At 45.2% G+C, this 24,950-nt stretch overlaps 1 protein-coding gene across 1 annotated transcript in view; it reads right to left on the reverse strand.

Annotated features, from left to right (window-relative positions):
• Window positions 1-24,950, reverse strand: part of LOC121003906 (alpha-2-macroglobulin-like protein 1) — a 172,680-nt gene that overhangs the window by 9,268 nt on the left and 138,462 nt on the right. Inside the window, exons 31-32 of the mRNA XM_040435848.1 lie at window positions 22,896-23,020; window positions 14,337-14,427 (exon numbers count right to left, since the gene is read on the reverse strand). Of these exons, the coding sequence (XP_040291782.1) occupies window positions 14,337-14,427; window positions 22,896-23,020 (216 nt within the window). The remainder of the gene's footprint in view (window positions 1-14,336; window positions 14,428-22,895; window positions 23,021-24,950) is intronic.

A 24,950-nucleotide genomic window follows, 5' to 3' on the forward strand; every position in this document is an offset into this window, starting at 1 on the left:
TGTGGAGTACTTGGACGCGTGTGATGGAGCATTGTCCTGCATGAAAATCATGTTTTTCTTGAAAGATGCAGACTTCTTCCTGTACCACTGCTTGAAGAAGGTGTCTTCCAGAAACTGGCAGTAGGACTGGGAGTTGAGTTTGACTCCATCCTCAACCCGAAAAGGCCCCACAAGCTCATCTTTGATGATACCAGCCCAAACCAGTACTCCACCTCCACCTTGCTGGCGTCTGAGTCGGACTGGAGCTCTCTGCCCTTTACCAATCCAGCCACGGGCCCATCCATCTGGCCCATCAAGACTCACTCTCATTTCATCAGTCCATAAAACCTTAGAAAAATCAGTCTTGAGATATTTCTTGGCCCAGTCTTGACGTTTCAGCTTGTGTGTCTTGTTCAGTGGTGGTCATCTTTCAGCCTTTCTTACCTTGGCCATGTCTCTGAGTATTGCACACCTTGTGCTTTTGGGCACTCCAGTGATGTTGCAGCTCTGAAATATGGCCAAACTGGTGGCAAGTGGCATCTTGGCAGCTGCACGCTTGACTTTTTTCAGTTCATGGGCAGTTATTTTGCGCCTTGGTTTTTCCACACGCTTCTTGCGACCCTGTTGACTATTTTGAATAAAACGCTTGATTGTTCGATGATCACGCTTCAGAAGCTTTGCAATTTTAAGAGTGCTGCATCCCTCTGCAAGATATCTCACTATTTTTGACTTTTCTGAGCCTGTCAAGTCCTTCTTTTGACCCATTTTGCCAAAGGAAAGGATATATAATTATGCACACCTAATATAGGGTGTTGATGTCATTAGACCACACCCCTTCTCATTACAGAGATGCACATCACCTAATATGCTTAATTGGTAGTAGGCTTTCGAGCCTATACAGCTTGGAGTAAGACAACATGCATAAAGAGGATGATGTGGTCAAAATACTAATTTGCCTAATAATTCTGCACGCAGTGTATAGAGAGACAAGCGCTATTGGAACAACTATTTGCAAAGGGTGTGATATGTGTACCTGTTGCCTCAAAAAATACTAATTGAGGGGTGCAATATACCTGCTTCCCCAAAATATTGATTAAGGGGTTTGATATACCTGCTTCCACAAAATACAGATTGAGTGGTGCGATATAACTGCTTCCACCACATATTTATTAAGGGGTTCTATATAACTGCTTCCACAAAATACTGATTGAGGGGTGCGATTATACCTGCTTCCACCAAATATTGATTGAGGCCTGCAATATACCTGCTTCCACAAAATACTGATTGAGGAGTGCGATATACTGTCACGGCGGGCGTGCACTCAGTCTAACAGATAACGCACCAACCAGGCTCTGGCCGAGAGACAGGGGAGGGGTCACCTCCTAACTAATCCCTGACCTCTTTCCCTGCACTGCTCAGCCCACCTACAGATCTTTAAGGTAGGTATGAGGTGTCCCCATGCCTGGGCTGACAAAACCCTGAATTCCCTGAGATGGTGAAGTAGGGAAATAGGAGCAGCCTGCTCGCACAGAACCTGGATGGGATAGATGACACAAAACAACCAAACTTGAAATAACACTTATCTTCCTGAGCTGGAACAGACAGCCAACCTTCCTTCCTAGCTTCCAAGACCACAATGATTAGTATAATCCACCCAGGGCACTGGGCTGGTGTACTATTTAAACTAATGACCCCACCCAGTGCACTTGATGAGAGGCGGATCCAGCACGGCTCCAAAACAAACACTAAACTCGTGCTGCTATCCTGGCCGACCTCCGCACATCGTCAGAGTGGGGCATGACAGTACCCCCCCTTCTACGGGTGACCTCCGGACACCCCGGACCATCCTTATCCGGATGGGACCTATGAAAGGCCCTCACCAGTCGGCTGGCGTTGACATCCGACGCCGGAACCCACATCCTCTCCTCAGGACCGTATCCCCTCCAGTGCACCAGGTACTGAAGGGAACCCCGAAGAACTCTCGAGTCGAGAATCCTGGAGATCTCAAACTCCAAGTTTCCCTCGACTAGAACAGGAGGAGGAGGCAATGGCGATGGTTCCACCGGTCTCACATATTTTTTTAGTAAAGACCTGTGGAACACATCATGGATCCTCCAAGTCTGCAGAAGATCCAGCCGAAACGCCACAGGATTGATCACCGCAGAAATTTTATACGGACCAATAAATCTTGGACCCAGTTTCCAAGATGGCACTCTTGATTTGATATTCTTAGTGGACAACCACACCAGATCACCCACACACAGGTCCGGACCAGTCATACGTCTCTTGTCAGCCATTCGTTTATACCTCTCACCCATCCTCTCCAAATTCCCTTGAATCCTCCGCCAGATAGAGGATAAGGCAGAAGAGAATCTCTCCTCCTCTGGCATCCCAGAGGAACCAGACCTAGAAAAGGTACCAAACTGAGGATGGAAACCGTATGCGCCAAAAAATGGCGACTTACCCGTGGACTCCTGCTTACAGTTATTTAACGCAAATTCTGCTAAGGACAAGAATGAAGACCAGTCCTCCTGATTCTCAGCCACAAAGCACCTCAAGTAGGTCTCCAGGTTTTGATTAGTACGCTCCGTCTGACCATTCGACTGCGGATACAAAGCCGAAGAGAATGAAAGTTGAATGCCAAGCCGAGAGCAGAACGCCCTCCAAAACCTGGAGACAAACTGCGTGCCCCTATCAGAGACCACATTCGAAGGAATACCATGCAATTTCACAATATTATCCACAAAAATCTGTGCAAGAGTCTTAGCGTTAGGCAGACTCGTTAGTGGTATAAAGTGAGCCATTTTACTGAAACGGTCAACTACCACCAAAATCACTGTTCTCCCGGAGGAACTCGGCAGATCCGTACTAAACTCCATAGACAAATGCGTCCCAGGACGAGATGGAATAGACAATGGAAGAAGTGAACCGGGCGGTCGAGTATGAGCAACCTTTAACCGAGCACAGGTTTCACAAGCTGTCACGTAAGTCTCAATGCTCTTACGTAACCCTGGCCACCAGAACCTCCGGGATACTAGATCACAGGTGGACTTACCACCAGGATGTCCGGCGAGAACAGTATTGTGATGTTCCTTTAACACCTTGTATCGTAGGCCCTCAGGAACAAACAACCTCCTGGGCTCCCAACACCTCCATCTCCAATTCAGGGTACAGAGCGGAGACCACCACCCCATCCGCCGAAATCGGCGCCGGATCTTCTGAATCACCTCCCCCAGGAAAGCTGCGAGACAAGGCATCTGCCTTGACGTTCTTGACCCATGGGCGAAAGGTAACCACGAAATTGAACCTGGTAAAAAACAGTGACCATCTGGCCTGCCTAGGGTTCAGACGCTTGGCAGATTGCAAGTAAGCCAAATTCTTATGGTCAGTATACACCGTAACGGGGTGAGACGCCCCCTCTAACCAGTGACGCCATTCCTCAAAGGCCAACTTGATAGCCAACAACTCTCTATCTCCAACATCATAATTCCTCTTGGCGACCGAGAGCTTCTTGGAGAAGAAGGCACACGGGACCCACTTGCCAGGAGATGAACCCTGTGACAGCACCGCCCCAACCCCCACCTCTGATGCATCAACCTCCACTACGAATGGCTGAGACACATCCGGCTGCACGAGAATGGGAGCAGACGCAAAACGCTCCTTAATAGTCGAAAAAGCCTGCAATGCCTCATCCGACCAGACAGAGACATCGGCGCCCTTCTTGGTCATATCAGTAAGAGGTTTTACTAGGGTAGAATAATTCGAAATAACTTTTCTATAATTATTCGTAAACCCCAAGAACCGCATCAAAGCTTTCTGATTCTCTGGTCGGTCCCACTCCAGAACCGCCCGGACCTTTTCGGGGTCCGTACGAAAACCGGAATCAGAAAGCATGTATCCCAAGAACGGAAGCTCTTGCACCGCAAACAAACATTTCTCCAATTTGGCATATAACTTATTCTCCCGAAGGATCGTCAAAACCTGTCTCACATGATCCTGATGGGTCTTCAGATCAGGAGAATAAATTAAAATGTCGTCCAGGTAAACTACTACGAACCTCCCCACCAAGTGATGAAAAATGTCATTGACGAATCGCTGAAATACTGCTGGCGCGTTCGGCAACCCAAAAGGCATCACCAGGTTCTCAAAATGACCCTCGTGCGTATTGAAGGCCGTTTTCCACTCATCCCCCTCCTTGATCCTGATCAGATTGTAGGCTCCTCTCAAATCCAACTTGGAGAACACCTTGGCTCCAACAATCTGATCAAAAAGATCGGAGATCAAAGGCAGGGGATATGGATCCCGGACTGTAATACAGTTCAATTCCTTTAAATCCAAACACGGTCTCAGTGATCCATCTTTTTTCTTCACAAAGAACAAACCTACTGCCACTGGAGACTTAGATGGTCTAATATGACCCTTTGCCAAACTCTCGGCGACATACTTTCGCATGACCTCTCTTTCGCATTGAGAGAGGTTGTAAAGCCTCTGCAGTATGTTTACCCTGTAGTAAGTTACGCAATCTCGATTCTGACATCAAGACCCGATCTGGGTCATCGTAAATCAATCCCAGGGCTTTGAAAAATTCCTCCACCGACCGGAGAGCCAGAGAACCGGGCGGCAGAGAAAAAGCCCAGGATTGCACGTCCCCTTTAAGCAAAGACATGATGATACCAACCCTCTGATCTTTATTACCTGACGAAAATGGACGCAGTCGAAAGTACAAATTGCATGACTCTTTAAAGCGGAAAAAATCATCCGTACCCCCTGTAAATTTCTCGGGAAGAGCGACTTTAGGCTCCCCACCAATTTGACCTGTACCTGATGCCAGAACCCTCTGACACTGTGTGACCGAACTACGCAGATCCGCAACCTCTAGGGATAAACCCTGCATGCGGTCAACCAGTGCATCAATTGACGCCATCACAAAAGCGCTGAGTGATGGCAGTCACAGTATGGCGGATTATAATGTCACGGCGGGCGTGCACTCAGTCTAACAGATAACGCACCAACCAGGCTCTGGGCGAGAGACAGGGGAAGGGTCACCTCCTAACTAATCCCTGACCTCTTTCCCTGCACTGCTCAGCCCACCTACAGACCTTTAAGGTAGGTATGAGGTGTCCCCGTGTCTGGGCTGACAAACCCTGAATTCCCTGAGATGGTGAAGTAGGGAAATAGGAGCAGCCTGCTCGCACAGAACCTGGATGGGATAGATGACACAAAACAACCAAACTTGAAATAACACTTATCTTCCTGAGCTGGAACAGACAGCCAACCTTCCTTCCTAGCTTCCAAGAACACAATGATTAGTATAATCCGCCCAGGGAACTGGGCTGGTGTACTATTTAAACTAATGACCCCACCCAGTGCACTTGATGAGAGGCGGATCCAGCACGGCTCCAAAACAAACACTAAACTCGTGCTGCTATCCTGGCCGACCTCCACATATCGTCAGAGTGGGGCATGACATATACCTGCTTCCACTAAATATTGATTAAAGGGTCCTATATACCTGCTTTCACAAAATACATTTTGAGGGGTGCAATATACCTGCTTCCACAAAATACTGATTATGGGGTTTTTATATACCTGCTTCCATAAAATACCGATTGAGGGGTGCGATTTACCTGCTTCCACAAAATACAGATTTAGGGGTTTGATATACCTGCTTCTACGAAATACATATTGAGGGGTGCAATATACCTGCTTCCACCAAATATTGATTAAAGGGTTCTATATATCTGCTTCCACAAAATACTGATTGAGGGGTGTGATATACCTGCTTCCACAAAATACTGATTGAGGTGTGCAATATATCTGCTTCCACAAAATACTGAATACGGGGTTTGATATACCTGCTTCTACAAAATAACTGATTAAGGGGATTGATATACCTGCTTCCACCAAATATTGATTGAGGCCTGCGATACACCTGCTTCCACAAAATACTGATTAAGGGGATTAATATCCCTGCTTCTACCAAATATTGATTGAGGCATGCGATATACCTGCTTCCACAAAATACTGATTGAGGGGTGCGATATACCTGCTTCCACAAAATACTGATTAAGGTTTTTTTATATACCTGCTTTCAAAAAGTACTGATTGAGGGGTGCGATATACCTGCTTCCACAAAATATTGATTAAGGGTTTCACTATACCTGCTTCCACAAAATACAGATTAAGCGGTTTGATATACCTGCTTCTGCAAAATACAGATTGAGGGGTGCGATATACCTGCTTCCACAAAATACTGATTGAGGGGTTTGATATACCTGCTTCTACGAAATACAGATTGAGGGGTGCGATATACCTGCTTCCACCAAATATTGATTAAAGGGTTCTATATATACCTGCTTCCAAAAAATACTGATTGAGGGGTGCAATATACCTGCTTCCACAAAATACTGATTAAGTGGTTTGATATACCTGCTTCCACAAAATACTGATTGAGGTATGCAATATATCTGCTTCCACAAAATACTGAATACGGGGTTTGATATACCTGCTTCTACAAAATATAGATTGAGGGTTGCGATACAACTGCTTTCACCAAATATTGATTAAGGGGTTCTATATACCTGCTTCCACAAAATAACTGATTAAGGGGATTGATATACCTGCTTCCACCAAATATTGATTGAGGCCTGCGCTACACCTGCTTCCACAAAATACTGATTAAGGGTTTTTTCTATACCTGCTTTCAAAAATCACTGATTGAGGGGTGCGATATACCTGCTTCCACAAAATATTGATTAAGGTGTTCTCTATACCTGCTTCCACAAAATACAGATTAAGGGGTTTGATATACCTGCTTCTACAAAATACAGATTGAGGGTTGTGATATACCTGTTTCCACCAAATATTGATTAAGGGGTTCTATATACCTGGTTCCACCAAATATTAATTGAGGCCTACGATACACCTGCTTCCACAAAATACTGATTTAGGGGTTTGATATGCCTGCTTCCACCAAATACTGATTAAGGGGATTGATATGCCTGCTTCGACCAAATATTGATTAAGGCCTGCGATACACCAGCTTTCACAAAATACTAATTAAGGGGATTGATATACCTGCTTCCAACAATTATTGATTAAGGACTGCGATACACCTTCTTCCACAAAATACTGATTAAGGGGTTTGATATACCTGCTTCCACCAAATATTGATTGAGGCCTGCGATATACCTGCTTCCACAAAATGCTGATTAAGGGGATTGATATACCTGCTTCCACCAAATATTGATTAAGCCTGCGATACACCTGCTTCCACAAAAGACTGATTAAGAGGATTGATATACCTGCTTCCACCAAATATTGATTGAGGCGTGCGATACACCTGCTTCCACAAAATACTGATTAAGGGGTTTGATATACCAGCTTCCACAAAATACTGATTGAGGCCTGCGATACACCTGCTTCCACAAAATACTGATTGAGGGGATTGATATACCTGCTTCCACCAAATATTGATTGAGGCCTGCGATACACCTGCCTCCACAAAAGACTGATTGAGGGGTTTGATATACCTGCTTCCACAAAATACTGATTGAGGCCTGTGATACACCTGCTTCCACAAAATACTGATTGAGGGGTGCAATATACCTGCTTCCACCAAAAATTGATTGAGGTCTGCGATAAACCTACTAACACAAAATATTGATTAAGGGGATTGATATACCGGCTTCCACAAAATACTGATTGAGGCCTGTGATACACCTGCTTCCACAAAATACTGATTGAGGGGTGCAATATACCTGCTTCCACAAAAAACAAAAATTGATTGAGGTCTGCGATACACCTACTAACACAAAATATTGATTAAGGGGATTGATATAGCTGCTTCCACAAAATATTGATTGAGGCCTGCAATACACCTGCTTCCACAAAATACTGATTAAGGGGTTTGATATACTGGTTTCCACCAAATACTGATTGAGGCCTAGGATATAACTGCTTCCACAAATACTGCTCTTCTCTAGGGATATGGCGCAGGGTCATTTTGAAAATGACAGGCAGAGGAAGAGGCAGTCCATTCCGCAGGTGTGGTAGGGGCCGGGCAGGTGCACCAGGCCGGAGCCTAAGTGGGAAGTTGGAGAAGGTGCGTGCGATTACATCAAAGGGCGCGCCAGAATTGGTTGAGTGGCTCACTCAGCCTTCCGCTTCTGCACCCACCTCATCATCTGAATCTGCACCCTCCTCACTCTCTGCTGTTTTCACCCCCAAAGACACCACAACCACCAGCATAGCCCTTCCACTCGAGTCAGAGGAATTATTTTCCCATTCATTCCCAGACCTTACAAATGCGCAGCTATTCTTGGCATCGGATCAGAAGGAGGAGGTAGCAATGGCCGCCACCCAGCGGTCTGATGACAGTACCCAGATCAGCCCAAAGAGGGTGGTCCCCGCTGTTGCTGCGTACTTCGAGATGTCTAATGTCAGTGATTGTGAAGGTGACAATGATGATGTGTCGATGGACGTCACGTGGGTGCCCACAGGAGAGGAAGAGGAGGGGAGTTCAGAGGGAGAGACAGAGCAGCAGATAGGGAGGAGAAGAAGGAGAAGCAGGCAGTGCACAGGAGGCAAAAAGCAGACTGCAAATGTATCTGGAGCGAGTCATCCACCATGCACGGTCACATCTGGAGCTCCCAGGACGCCGGCACATGGCTCCGCAGTGTGGGCTTTTTTTTAACATGTCAGCTGCTTACAATAGTGTTGCCATTTGCAGCCTGTGCTGTCGCGGTAAGCCCAAACTCACCTAGGGACGACCGCCTTAAGAAGGCACCTGGCCTCCCATCACTGAGCCTAGTGGGAGCAACGCCGTCAGAACCCACAAAGCCACACTCCCGGTGCTCCACGTCCTGCCTCTTCTCCTTCTCCTCTCTCCTTCCATTTGTCCTCCACTCCACCTTTCACCGTGCTGTCATTGCGTTCATCGGGCAGAAAGCAGGCTTCCGTGGCCCAAATGTTCGAGAGAAAAAGTTGATGACGCGCTGGAACTCCACCTTGTATATGCTTGATAGACTGCTCCAGCAGCAACGTGCCGTTAACGACTACTTGCCGTTAACGACTGCCGCAGGACAGGTTCTGGGAGCTTAGTTTCTTTTCACCGCGCCAGTGGCTGCTCATGCACGACGCATGCAGACTTCTGCGGCCATTTGATAATATCACCAAACTGGTCAGTCGCAGCCAGGGCACCATCAGTGACATCGTACCTTACGCCTTCTTTCTGGAGTGTGCATTGCATCGTGTCATTGATCAAGCCGTCGAGGAGCAGGAGCTGGAAGATGAAGAAGTCGCAATGCTGAATGAATTCCCTGTGGGGCTACTCCATCTGAGACAAGTCAGCAGGAGTCAGAGGAAGATGGTGCCTGGGGGGAGAAGGAGGAGGAGGAGCAAGAAGAGCAGTCTTTAAACTTTTCGGGGATCTCTGGTGTTGTCCGTGGCTGGGGGGAGGAGACCGGGAACGACATTCTCCTGGGCCATGAGCAGGAGCCATGGCGCTCCACAGGATCCAATTTAGTGCAAATGGGTGCCTTTATGCTCCAGTGTTTGAAGAGGGACTCCCGTATAAAAAGCATAAAGGGCAAGGACCAGTACTGGGTGGCAATGTACAGGGTGGGCTATTTATATGGATACACCTTAATAAAATGGGAATGGTTGGTGATATTGACTTCCTGTTTGTGGCACATTAGTATATGTGAGGGGGGAAACTTTTCAAGATGGGTGGTGACCAAGGCGGCCATTTTGAAGTCAGACATTTTGAATCCAACTTTTGTTTTTTCAATAGGAAGAGGGTCATGTGACACATCAAACTTATTGGGAATTTCACAAGAAAAACAATGGTGTGCTTGGTTTTAACTAACTTTATTCTTTTATGAGTTATTTACAAGTTTCTGACCACTTACAAAATGTGTTCACTGTGCTGCCCATTGTGTTGGATTGTCAATGCAACCCTCTTCTCCCACTCTTCACACACTGATAGCAACACCGCAGGAGAAATGCTAGCACAGGCTTCCATTATCCGTAGTTTCAGGTGCTGCACATCTCGTATCATCTGAAGGCAATCGTCTATGCTGTGAAGATACTAGATGTGCAGCACCTGAAACTACGGATATTGGAAGCCTGTGCTAGCATTTCTCCTGCGGTGTTGCTATCAGTGTGTGAAGAGTGGGAGAAGAGGGTTGCATTGACAATCCAACACAATGGGCAGCACATTGAACACATTTTATAAGTGGTCAGAAACTTGTAAAAAACTCATGAAAGAATAAAGTTACGTTATAACTAAGCACACCATTGTTTTTCTTGTGAAATTCCCAATAAGTTTGATGTGTCACATGACCCTCTTCCTATTGAAAAAACAAAAGTTGGATTCAAAATGTCCGACTTCAAAATGGCCACCATGGTCACCACCCATCTTGAAAAGTTTCCCCCCTCACATATACTAATGTGCCACAAACAGGAAGTTAATATCACCAACCATTCCCATTTTATTAAGGTGTATCCATATAAATGGCCCACCCTGTACTTAGACCCCCGGTACAAATACAAAATGGCGGAAAAGTTACCAGCATCACAGAGGGCTGTCAGAATGCAGCATTTTCAGGCCTTGCTGCGAGAGATGCTGCATTCTGCTGTTGCGGGCTTTGGCAGAGGAATTTCCACCCACAGCGAAACAAGTGCGGGTACCAATCTTACCGTGCCTGCAAGAAGAGGGCGGTTTGAAGATGTGTTTGTCACTTCGGATATGAGATCATTCTTACAGCCAACTTATCGAGAGCTGCCTTCCGAATCCAGCCTCAGGGAACGCCTAGACCGACTACATCGGGTTAATGGCCGATGTGGATGCTCTGAGAAGCAAGGAACCCCTGGACTACTGTGTGTGCAGGCTTGACCTGTGGCCATAGCTGGCACAATTTGCCATGGAACTTTTGGCTTGCCCCTTGTCGATTGTCCTGTCCGAAAGGACATTCAGCGCAGCAGGGGGGATCGTGACCGCTAAGCGCACTTGCCCAACTCACGACAGTGTGGACTACCTCACATTTCCAAAAATGAAGGCATGGATCTCGGAGGAATTCAACACCTGTGACGACCACGTGTAATTGAATTTCCTCATGCCAGCCCACACCTATCTGCCACCACACAGAAAAAAGAATGGTCCTTGTCCTATGTATATACAGCAGCATAAAAGGCCTTTTCTGTCAGGTGAATGCCTAACTTTTGGGGCCTTTACTGACCTACAGTAAAATTGTTATCCACTCACTGTCTAATATACCTCCAGCCACATAATCACTTGTTCTTTTCTGTCAGGTAAATGCCTAATTTTTGGGGGATTGACTGGCCTACAGTAAAATTGTTATCCACTGATCGTCTAATATACCTCCAGCTACATAATCAGTTGTTCTTTTCTGTCAGGTGAATGCCTAAATTTGGGGGCCTGTACTGGCCTACAGTAAAATTGTTATTGAATGACCGTCTAATATACCTCCAGCCACATAATCACTTGTTCTTTTCTGTCAGGTGAATGCCTAATTTTTGGGGCCTGTACTCCACTGGCCTACAGTAAAATTGTTATTCCGTGACCGCCTAATGTACCTCCAGCCACATAATCTCTTGTTCTTTTCTGTCAGGTGAATGCCTAATTTTTGGGGCCTGTTCTGGCCTATAGTAAAATTGTTATCCAGTGACCGTCTAATATACCTCCAGCCACATAATCACTTGTTCTTTTCTGTCAGGTGAATGCCTAGATTTTGGGGCCTTTACTAGCCTACAGTAAAATTGTTATTAAGTGTCCGCCTAATATACCTCCAGGCACATAATCACTTGTTCTTTTCTGTCAGGTGAATGCCTAATTTTTGGGGCCTGTACTAGCCTACAGTAAAATTGTTATCCGGTGACTGTCTAATATACCTCCAGCCACATAATCACTTGTTCTTTTCTGTCAGGTGAATGCCTAATTTTTGGGGCCTGTACTCCCGTGGCCTACAGTAAAATTGGTATTCGGTGACCGCCTAATGTACCTCCAGCCACATAATCTCTTGTTTTTTTTCTGTCAGGTGAATGCCTAATTTTTGGGGCCTGTACTGGCCTTCAGTAAAATTGTTATCCAGTGACCGCCAAATGTACCTCCAGCCACATAATCACTTGTTCTTTTCTGTCAGGTAAATACCAAATTTTTGGGGCTTGTACTCCACTGGCCTACAGTAAAATTATTATTCAGTGACCGCCAAATGTACCTCCAGCCACATAATCACTTGTTCTTTTATGTCAGGTGAATGCCTAATTTTTGAGGCCTGTACTGGCCTACATTAAAATTGTTATCCAGTGACCGTCTAATATACCTCCAGTCACATAATCACTTATTCTTTTCTGTCAGGTGAATGCCTACATTTTGGGGCCTTTACTGGCCTACAGTAAAATTGTTATCCAGTGACCGCCTAATATACCTCCAGCCACATAATCATTTGTTCTTTTCTGTCAGGTGAATGCCTAATTTTTGGGGCCTGTACTCCCGTGGCCTAAAATAAAACATTTCTAGGCTCCAGCAGGGCACATTTTTGAGAGTTTCCCTTTAAGACGCATAAAAATGGCCCCTGATTAAAATACATATTTTTTGTGGGAATCTTTGCCATTGATCTCCCTCTGGTATGTCACTGCCCATGTTTTGGGACTATTTATCTTCTAGTAAGTATTTGGTGGCTGCAAATATGACCTGAAGGTTTTTCAGGTTCGCCTGCCATTAAAGTCAATGGGGTCCTCCGTGAACGCACGGTTCGCAAATATTTGATCGCGAACGTGCGTTCGCGAATTGTCCCGGCCGATGTTCGTCCATCACTACTAACCAATATTCAGTTTGTGAAGAATGCAGGAAGTAGACTGTGAGGAGACTTAGTTTATGGGCCTCATAGCATGTACCAAGCCTTAGGCTTCCATCTTTTACATCTGTCATTGCTGCTGCTGATTTGGACATCTGCACCTCATTGTAGGAACTGCAAAAATTGGAGGAATTTGTGCACCCCCAGTTGGAACTGCATTGCAGAGCAATTGCTATTTGCGGAATGGTATCAAGAGAAACAGATTACTGCTTCCAAGAGGACAGTGCGATTTTGTTGAAACATGGTTCAGCACAGTCAAAGAATTGCTGGAACCTGCCTTTGTAATACTGTCCTCTGTGCCTCCATCTTGTTTGGCTGTGTTCAGCAACCTACTGCCAAGTAAAAAATACCATAAGGTACTTGTTCAACTACATCTAAGCCTCCGGCCTATCAATTCACACACTAACGCCAATGGCACCTTCCTCCAACCAGGAGACTCTACACAGGGTGTTCCCCGGGGAACTACTGCTCCCATCATCTCAATTGCAGTCCCTTTGTCACTGTACCTAAGCCCTAACATTTAGCGAGGATTGATGGAGAGAAGTACGTCCACCATGAGCATCATGTCTGCCACCTGCATCGTATCCACTATAACTCCTTTCCTTACCATACTTCCCTGGTGTTGCAGTTATTCCGTCTATAGACTTAAAGGGATTGTCAGGAAATGACCATTCACTGTCTGAGGTAGTTATTTCCTGCATTTTGTAAAAGACCAAGAAGCAGGGACCTGCTGGGGACTTTGCAGTGTTGGAACTGGAACAGCATGGGAGTTGAGCATCATTTGCTTTATTATTTTTTACCATGTGGAGCCTAAAAAAATTCCAGACAATCCCTTTAATATCCAACAGTGGGATTAAAAAAAGTTATTTTTTTTTTAGTTTCAGAATCTCTAAAATGTTTAAATTAAAGTCAGAAAGTGACACTTTTATTCTGGACACTGCATTTTTCAGTGATGCAATTTAAAGGTTATCTGTCAGCAGATTTGTACCTATGACACTTGCTGAGCTGTTGGCAGCTGAAGGCATTTGTGTTGTCCCATGTTCATATGTGCCCGCAATGCTGAGAAAAATGATGTTTTAACATATGCAAATGAGCCTCTAGAAGCAATGGCGGCGTTGCTGTTACACCTAGAGGTTCCTCTCTTTCTGTAACTGCTGCACCCTCTGCACTTTGATTACCAAAGCTAGGCAGCATAAATGTGATCACACCTGACCCTGTCAATCAAAGTGGAAAGGGCATGACAGTTGCAGAGAGTGCTTAGCTTCTAGGATTAATGGCAATGCCCCCATTGCTCCTAGAGGCTCATTTGCATATATTAAAACATCATTTTCATCAGCAATGCAGGCACATATGAACATGGGACCAAATGAGGTGCCTTCAGCTGCCAAGCTCACATGTAAAAGGTCAACAAGTTTAATAGGTACAAATCTACTGACAGATGCCCTCTAAAGGTCCACTTTGTGTTAATGTATTATTCACCTGTTCTATCGAGCTCTTTAATGGAGAAAACCCCGACAACATCTTCACCTCAATAAGCACCATGTTCGATTTTTGACGAGATCCGATATATCTAGAAGAGCAAATATGGAACAAGGAGGATTCCCCGATTATGAAATCTGTTTATGTTAGTACATCAGTATGATTCTGTCAGGTCTCTTAAGGTTAAAGAGGACCTTTCACTAGAATAAAAAATGTAAACTAAGCATACAGACATGGAGAGCGGCGCCCAGGGATCTCCCTGCACTTACTGTTATCCCTGGGCGCCTCTCCGTTCTACCGGTATAGGCTCCGGTATCTTCATATGTTCGGCTCCACCCAGTTGAGCCTGCCGGCGTCTCCTTCTCCCAGGCTGTAGCGCTGGCCAATCGCAGCGCTCAGCTCATAGCCTGAGCGGCGCCCAGGGATAACAGTAAGTGCAGGGAGATCCCTGGGCGCTAGTGAAAGGTCCTCTTTAAGTCAACATCTACAGTGTGTGCCTGTTGTGGAAGGTCCATTGTGGAATCCGTGCTGAAATTCCAAAGTACATTACCGTTCAATCAATGGTGTTTAGTATTCACAGTGGATCCTGAACATGTTGCATATTTTGTAATTTCTTTTTTTATGATCTTCAAAATAATTAAAAGGACACTGACAGGCCCAAAAAGCATATTTAGGTATATATATATGACAGTACAGGTCTTATAAAGTGTATTAGAATTATCTAAGTAGCCCCCCTGTCCACCTTATAAATACAGTAAAATGAAGTTTTATAACCTGCTTGAATCGTGTTCAATCTGCCCAAGGGGCGGTGTTTCATCTCAACTTGCGCCCAGCCAGCCTCGCCACAACTGCCGTTTAAAGCGCCGCCCAGCTCATCAATATTCACTTCGCTGGGCGGCTACTCTGAAGCGCTGCTCTGAACTGTGCCCGGCGCATGCGCATAAAGCAGAGGCTGCATCGGCCTCTGAGAATAAGACTGTGCGCAGGCGCAATGCGATCCCGGCCAGTGAGGGTTCTGGGCGCATGCGCTGAAGATGGCTGGGGACACTAGTAGCCGCCCAGCGAAGTGAATATTGATGAGCTGGGCGGCGCTTCAAACGGGGGTTGTGGCGAGGCTGGCTGGGCGCAAGTTGAGATGAAATGCCGCCCCTTGGGCAGATTGAACACGATTTAAGCAGGTTATAAAACTTCATTTTACTGTATTTATAAGGTGGACAGGGGGGATACTTAGATGATTCTAATACACTTTATAAGACCTGTACTGTCATATATATACCTAAATATGCTTTTTGGGCCTGTCAGTTTCCCTTTAAAGGGGTTTTCTGAGATTTTAATAGTGATGACATATGATCAGGATAGGTCATCAGTATCTGTTCAGTGGGGGTCTGACACCTAGGACTGCCACTAATCAACTGTTTGAGAAGGCATCGAAGATCCTGTGAGCGCTGCTGCCTTTTTGCAATTTAACAAGCACAGCACCGTACATTTTATAACGGCTGAGCGTGATATCGAGCTCAACCTCATTCACTTCTATGGGCATAAGCTGCACATAGGCCATGTAGAGTAGCCACACGGCTTACCCTTAAAAGCCGGACAATCTAACCATGCCCCAGACTCTGCTTAGCCACGCCCCGATGCTGTTAGACCACTGCTCCAGTGCCGACAAAGATGACGTTTCTGCCTGCAGCTCACGCTAAGACAGCACAATGCTGCTGTCTGAGCGTGAGCTACTGAAAAGGAGGACATCCCTGCGTCCGTCCAGGCACTGGGCCAGACAGTGGACAGGAAGCCAGAAAACTGGACTGTCCGGCCTAAAACCGGACGTCTGGCCACGTGACCAATGAACGTGATGTCACTGGCCTACGTGAATCTGACAGAAGGCCGCAGCACTACTACGAGCGCTACTGTCTTCTCAAACAGCTGATCGGGGGGGGGGGGGGGGGTCCCAGGTGTCAGACCCCCACCGGTCAGATACTGGTCATCAGTATTAAAATCTAGGAAAATCCTTTTAATCGGTATCATGTACAGATTATGTTGCTAATGCTGTCATGTACATGATCAGGATTTAAATGAGGTGACCCTGTAATGATGATTTGTAGCTTCAATTTAGATCTCTGCCACAGACTGGCATGCAGTTTATCTCCAATGAAGTAGTTCTGTTTTCATACACGTTCACACAGTGTGCAGTCTGACATTCAGCATAAATCATTCCTGTCTTCCAAATAAGAGGACTGTCCTTTGTAGTCTAACTTGTTTATTGGTCAACAGGTCGTACTCTCTGCGCGATGAGTGAGAGATTGTACAAGTGTGGTAAAACTACAAGAATACAAATAGCATGTATAAGTATAAAGAATAGCATAGCATATACTATAACATTTACAGTCATCAGTGAAGGCACATGGTAAAATTGCTGCCTGTACATAAGATTGCATGGCTAGCTAACAGTAAGAACAACTCCCTGAGTAACAATTACAACTAGCTGAACAGCTCTGCATAGTATCATGTCCCTGAAACAAAGGTAGATCTCTCACTAGATATGCTTATACAAGGATGGTGGAGTTTGAGAAGGAGACATGCATAGGACAGCTCTGCTGATGTGTCCTGGAGAGTGGAGACAGGAAAAACTAAGTGTAATACAACTTAACACGGCTAGATGGTGCTAAAACCATACTAAACACTTCAGAAATGCCAAGACTGAAGCAGATGTGATCTGTAATGATTCTCTAACTCAGCTGGGCAGAACACTCGTCGGCTGGCGTCAACAGACTACTACATCCTTCATTCTTAGCAACCAATCTTAGTCAATGATGGGATCAAGCTTCATCAAAGTGCTATTCTTGGAGACTGTTTGACCTTTGCTGAGGTAGTCTATTTCCTTAGCATGACATTCACGTTGTATCGTGCGACTTATTATGTTCTTGGACCTTTCCAGATTAGGAGTGTAAAGGTGTGTTTGCAGTGATGCCAACCTTTGCAGGGCTTCTGGCTCACAGGTAATGTAGACTTATAGGACTGAGCTATATGAACTAGACAGGCTATAGCACAAACGAGCAACATCCAGGTGGAGAACCTGTTGAAACAATAGAATTTGAGTTGGTGGTCCAAAGTCACTGTACGTAGAAAAGATGCTTCAGGTCGGATTTCTTCATCTGCATCTGGGTCTACCAATTCGAATGTGTCAGATCCGATGCTGCAAGACGTTGAACAGTACAGGAATGCAGGACCCGTAAACCATGTTGTGTCCTTAAGGTGGCTCGCTGCGACAAATCTAGTTGCATGGTCCACAGGATTATGCTGTGTGGGGACATAGTGCCACTGTTTAGGACAAGTGGATCTCCTGATCCATAGCACACGATTGCTGACATAGAAGTAAAAGTGTCTGGTTTTGTTGGAAATATATCTTAGAACTACCTTGCTGTCTATGTAAAACTCAACTTCCTCGATTTCCAGGTTTATTCCTGTTGCTATAAGTTCAGCCAACTCCACTGCAAGCACAGCAGTGCAAAGCTCCAGTCTTGGAATCGTGTGTTCGCAAAGTGGCGCCAGTTTGGTCCTGCTCATGACATCATTCTTTGACGTCAATGGTCCTTTAGGTATGCTACGTCAGCAATTGCCTTGACTGAAGCATCGTAGAAGATATACAGTTTAGCTATTGCATCTTGACTTCAGTAGATGTCACGGAAGCATATGGTCCTTTTTTTCCGTGGGAAGCGGATCATCCCAATCAGACATCTCTGTGGTGATTAGTCTCTTAACATCATTTTACCTTGGATGGTAACAGGCGCTACGAATCCCAGAGGATCATATAAGCTGTTTATGGTGGACAGGACTCTGCGTGTGAAGTTTTTTTTTTCCTTGCTGATTTGGAAGGTGAATGTGTCTGCCTTTAAATCCCAGAGCAAACCGAGGCTCCGTTGCATGGGAAGGGAGTCGGTGCTAAGATCCAAGTCCTTTAGATCACTTGAATGGTCTTGGGGTGAGAAGGCCTCCATTAACTCACGGTTGTTGGAGGCGAATTTGTGCAACCTCAAATTAGATAGAGCGAGCATTTCTTGAGCCCTTTTCAAGAGTCTGATTGCGGACTCGTTCGTGGGTGTGGATTTCAAGCAGTTGTCCACATAAATCTTTTTCCACAAAGGATCTGACATCTGACACATACTTTGCTTCACCCTCTCAGGCTGAATGTCTGAGACCGTAGATAGCGATTGCAGACAAAGGACTGTTTCCGAGGATGTGCACTCTCGCTCGGTTCTCCACAATGTCTTCATTGGGGTTGTTGTTGCGGTACCAGAAGAACCTCAAGTAGTTTTTGTGTTCTTCCTTGACGAGGAAGCAGTGGAAAATCTGTTGTATGTCGGCCATAAATTCTACGAAATCTCTGCGAGACGCCTTCGCACCTGGCGCTCGAGTCGAATACTACACGTATCTGCCCTGTTTTTTTAGGATGATACACGCGAATATGGTACCAACACGCCTCGGAGTCTTAGAGCGTGGGTGCCATTTCTGCATGGTTATTCTGGAATATTCTTTCTAAGAAGGTAAAGAAATGTTCTTTCGTCTCTGGTGTCCTCTGAAGTTTGTGTTTGAGGGAGATGAATTGACTGTAGACAAGTTCTTTGTTGTTAGGTAAGCGCTGTCTCTGGTAACGGTAAAGGTGCGACCCAGTTTTTTCCCTTTCTTTTACTATTCCTTGATCCATGATATCCAAGAACAGCCTGTCTTTTATGGACATTGCGACCCTGTTGTCTTCTCTTGTCCTATGGAAAACTAGGCACCCTAAGCAATCTTGCTCACCATCGCAGGTGTGGTCTTCACAGGAGGTGAACATGGCTAGAATAGGGAAGGACATCCATTTTCAAGTGTGTTGGTGAGCATACTGTTGACTGAGGTCACTTGTGTGCTCCTCCTAGACAGACGTCTCCTATGATGACCCATCCTAAGTCAAGTCTCTGGGCGTATAGGGAGCATTTTGGGGACCGTTAATCTGTCCTCTAGCCTTATGAACTCGTAGTATGTCTCTTCCAAGGAGTAAGACTATCCGGGCTTTTGGGTCCATAACCGGTATCAGGAGAGCTATACGGTGGGGGTGGTATGCCGCTACCTCTGGTGGAGGTATTTCTGACCGGTTGTCAGGAATGTGATTGCACTCCAGTATGGTTGGCAGGGACAAGCAGGTCTGACCATCCACAAACTCTACCTTGTACCCAGTTGCTTTCCTCCCCGCCATCTTAACGGTACCTGCACCTGTCCTTAAGGAGTAGGGAGAACCGAGCCCTACGATGTTGAAGGTGTCGAAGAGGGTGGATTTAGCTAAAGACCTGTTGCTTTGATCATCTAAGGTTGCATATACTTTGATTGCCTTATCTCGGTGGCCGACCGGATAAACTCTGACAAGGCAGATTTTTGAGCAGGACTTCCATCCTGCTAGTCCTTTACAGATCTCTGTACAGTGAGAAGTAACTACTTGGGTATCTATATCGGTGTCTATCTGCTTTCTGTCATGCTCCTCTGCTTGGGATAATTCCTGAGAGGGTGTTCCAGGGTGTAAAGCCATGTTGTGTTCTGTGCTACCGCATTCTGTGCATGTCACACTGACCTTTCAGTTCCTGGCAAAGTGCGATGTTGTAGCGCAGCACCTGAAGCAGATGTTGTTTTCTTTGAGGAATTATTTGCGGTCCTCTAAAGACTTCTCCCTGAAGGCTCTGCATTTTAGTAGAGAATGTGGTTTCTTGTGCAGGGGGCATTGTTTGGGAAGATCTTTGGGTATGTTCTCTTCTTGAGAAGATTTAAACGACCTGTAAGGAGAAACTGTGGAGGAAACGTTAGTTTTGTGGACTGCCACTGGTGTTTTATGAGGTTTGACACCAGGGGTAGTGGGACATGACAATGTAAAGTCAAAACTGGGATAATTTCTAATCCTCGCCTGTTGAGTAACAAAGTCTACAAACACCACGAAAGGGGGGGGGGGGGAATGGTACATTATGAACCTGTTTATAATGGGAACCATGGGTGATCCACTTCTCCTGTACATTAAAAGGGAGTTTTTGGACAATTGGATTGACACCTCTGGAGGTGTCCAGGAATGCTAGCCCCGGCAGATCTTCTCCTGCCTGAGCAACCTGTTCCTTTATCAACAAGTCACTGAGTTCCCTGAGTTTCTGGTAACCCCTACCCATTATTCTTGGAAAATTATCAATTCTCTTATATAAAGCATTTTCTATAGCTTCTATTGACCCATAATACTCATCAAGTCTTTCCCACACCATCTTTAGACCTTTGTCCGGATAGTTTATGTTAATGTCTCTTATTCTTTTGGCATGTTCAGCAGACTCGCTTCTGAGCCACTTTACCAAGAGATCTAACTCCTCACTACAGGAAAGATCTAAGTCCCGTATGGCGTTCTGGAAGGAGGCTCGCCATGCCCTGTAGTTCTCAGGGCGATCGGTGAACTTTATAAGTCCTTTGGTAACCAGCTCTCGTTTAGCAAAGAACTTAGCGAAGTCTATGGCAGCCTAGTTAACGCATATGTGGTGTATCACCATACCTTTTAGGGGTTTCGGGCTTAGGAAAGTCTGTATAATACCGTTCTGACGCGAATGTTCCCTTTAAGTCGAAGCAAAGGTTGTTGATTTCGTTCTGTAGGGCGGTAGTTGTGGTCAGCATCGCTTTGTCGTATACCGTCCTGCTTGAGGTACTGCGGCTCAAGGTAGGCTCTTTGGCACTCTGTATAAGCTGGCTGATATACTGGATCATAATCGTCATCTGTCTTGGGATGCTGATGGATGTATTCTGAGACACGCTGTGTTGGATCTTGTTCATCTAGGTCTGGCCCAAGTACTTGGCTATGTTTCTCGGATTCGGGGAACTCCAAGGCTTCTAGGAACACTGCTTTGGCGACGGCAGCTGCTGCTTCTTTGTCTGCGGCAAGTTTTTCCAGTGACGCTTGCAGCCATGCTGTCTCTACTTCCAGTGATGCTTGCAGGCGTGCTCTCTCTTTTTCTTTTGACGCGCTCTATTTAGTTGCATCTCTTGTGCAGCAAAGGAAGACCTTACTTTTGCTGCCTCAGCTTCTGCACGGGCGAGAGCAGCGATTTATTTTACTGAGGACTTATTTTATTGAGATATTTTCGTCAGACCCATAGAATTTAATGGAGGACGGCTGCGCATGTGCAGTATGCCCTCCACTACCTTTCCCCTCTACATTCTCAGTGTAGGTGCGAGTCCCAGAGATGGGACCTGCACCTATCAGACAATGGGGGCATATCCTAGCGATATGCCCCCATCGTCGATGATGGGACAACCCCTTTAAGTTCTCTCCCCCCAACTTGGTACTGCCCACATCACGTTGCACATTCCTGTACAGCACTTAAATGTGGCCGCTGACTGTGAGTATAGCAAGAGCCTCTCTCCACTACACTAGTGAGTGGGAGGTGCAGTATCATTCTCCCTCAACCCGACCACCAGCTGCTGAGTGCAAACCACAGTGTCATCTACAATATAAACAATTAGGTGTCAGATCCCCTTCTATTGGCCCACATATATACTGTATTTTTGGGACAATAATACGCACTGACTATAAGACACACTTCAGGTTTAGACAACAAACACAGCTCTATATATACACACAGCACTGCTAAACACACCTAACAAACACAGTCCTGCTACATATACATCTTTCTCTCAGACACATACACACATGGTTATCTTTATTAAAAGATCTCTACACTTACACACTGTGGGGAAGATTTATCAATCTGGTGTAACATAAAATTGGCTTAGTTGCCAATAACAACCAATCAGATTCCACCTTTCATTTTTCAGAGCTTCTTTTGAAAATGAAGGGTGGAATATGATTGGTTGCTATGGGAAACTAAGCCAGTTTTCTTTTACACCAGTTTGATAAATCTTCCCCAGTATTCTCTTCCTGCTTCTGGCCCCTTAGATTCATGACATGAAAGGTCCTTTAGTTTCCAGTGATCAGAGTTTTCATCTCCTTTCAGTGTACCGTAGAACCTTTCAGCAAGGAGATAGCTGTGTTCCTCTCCAAGATTGCGCACCCTCCTGTCTGCAGTTATTATACAATTCGGTGTCAGCCAGAGATAGACAGTAGTGTGCAGACACACACATCTCTCATTGATCCAGCAGAGCGCTGTTTGCTCTGCTGGAACATTAAGGAAGCAGCCAGGGAGTAAATGCCTTAAGGATCATTGTATTTATGTGACCCATTTATTTCAATGGGACTGCAAAAGATGCGGACAGCACACTGTGTTCTGTCCGCATTCATACTTCTGTTTCATTGCCCAGCAAAAAATATATAGCATGTCCTATTGTTGTCCACAATTGCAGACAAGATTAGGCATTTCTATTATAGGGCTGGCCATGTGCGTTCCACAAAATGTGGACCTCACATGGCCGGTATCTGTGTTTTGGGGATCTGCAATTTGCTGACAACAAAACACTACAGTCGTCTGAAAAAGCCCTTCGTGTGTCACGTGTCATGATAGGGGGCCATTACCCAAACATTGTGTTGTATTTTTGACATTATCTATTCAGACTCACACTACAAAAATGTTGATTTGAAGCTTTGTGGGGAGGCCTCTAGTGCACTGAATTGGTCTTACATCCAGACGGATCCTGAAGGTACCATCATTTCTCTGGAGAGGGACATTATATCTCAGCAGTGCCTGGGGAATAATGAGCTTAATTAGAGACTCTATAAATAGAAAGAAACAGAAACACAATGACCAAACAGATGGGAAAGCTGTAAATAGTTTTCTAGACTTACAAAACTAAATTTCACTCATTGTAAGAAAGTGAAATATTATAAAACCTTCTGAAATAATAAATATCAATGTTCAATTTCATTGCTTTCATAATCTCTGATAAAGAGGTTGTCCGATCTGATAGGTGCAGTCCTACCTCTGGGAATCACTCCTATCTCCAAATAGGGCCTGGTCTCATCTCACTGTGCCAGGAGCACAATGCACCTCTCTCCTTTGCCTTCTATGGGACTTCCAAAACATTTTTTGAAAGTTCTATAAAAATTAATGGAGGGATCAGTGCAGGAAGTGCTATCTCTAATGACACGGAAACTCAAAAACTGTAAACACAATTCTCAGAGAGTGGATTTGTGACCTGTGTGCTGGATGCAAATGAAAGGGCCATCTGGTGAATAGCTGGACTCCTTGCTTGGCTTTCAAGTTATTAGTGTCTGTTCCATTGCTTTAGGCCTCATGCACACGACTGTTCCGTTTATTGCGGTCTGCAAACCGCGGATCCGCAAAAAAATGGAAGCCGCCGGTGTGCCTTCCGCAATTTGCGGAACGGAACGGGTGGTCCATTGTAGATATGCCTATTCTTGTCTGTCATTGAAGTGAATAGGTCCGCACCCGAGCCGCAAAAACTGCGGCTCGGATGCAGACCCGAAAAACGGTCGTGTGCATGAGGCCTTATTTGCATAATTTTATTGCACTTTGACTCACTGAATTATACAGCGTCAACACTGTTTCTGCACTAAATGTTGGTTCTTCTACACAAGCCTATGAGACGCACATTCAGAATCTCATAGTTGTTATGAGTAACAGGGGGTCCCCCTGTTACTTTATGTTCTTTGAATTTCTAATTTCCTTTGGGCAGTATCTATCTAAATGCTTTGCATCTGAATCCAGGTTTGGTTATTGCTTAGTTTTGCCTGCTTGAATAAGGTGGAGTTGTTAATTGTTCAGCCTTTATATATTCAGACCTCACTCCATTCTGATTGTCAGTCAGGTATAGTTGTTTTTCTGGTCTGGTGCATTTGCTATTCTGGGATCTGTAGTTCTTCAGTCTTTCTTGATGTGTTTGGGATTTGTTTGCTGCTTTGCTGTTGCATTGTTTCTGGCTGAGTTCAGATATATTCAGTTCAGTATTGCTCCATTTCTTACTGTTTTTTTTTTGTCTTCTAACTACCTGTATGCTATAAATCTTCTGTGACCCTCGGCATTTGGTTTCTGTCACCCACCCATGATTTAGTTTTAGTGTCTTGTTTTCTGCCAGTATTGATATGTGCTTCGTATATATTGTGTCATGCCGTTTTAGGGCAGTCCTGGGGCTATTGTTAGGACTTGAGAAAGGCAACTGCTATAGGTGAAGTCTAGCTCTGCCGTCTTGCACACAACCAGCATAGCTGCAATAGGCATGCATAGAGACTGACCTCTTGGCCACACTGAAGAGCCTGTATGATTCAATGAGTCAGGTAACTCAGTGATGGAACAGACCGAAGGCTGATAATTTGGGAAGAAAACGATTAGTAAAAAAATAACTACACAACTATTTACCAGATGGTCATTACAAATGGATCAAAAGAGAAAAAAATAATAATTGGAGTGCCTCTTTAAGATGCTATGTTACCAGACTGTTGACCATGAATCTTTTCCTCAATAAAGACTACAAAAGATTAGCTGATTCTCCTATGCCATGGAACTTCAGATTTCTATACAGAACCTTGACATGTCTCCAAGACATTAATTTGCCTAGACATAAACTCCAAACCAGTAAGGAGTACTGCACCTGTAGATATGAGCTCTGAAGACTGCAGAATTGTTACTGAAGCTCTGGACCTTATACTGGAACTCG

Source organism: Bufo bufo, chromosome 6, assembly GCF_905171765.1.
Source record: "Bufo bufo chromosome 6, aBufBuf1.1, whole genome shotgun sequence".
NCBI lineage: Eukaryota > Metazoa > Chordata > Amphibia > Anura > Bufonidae > Bufo > Bufo bufo.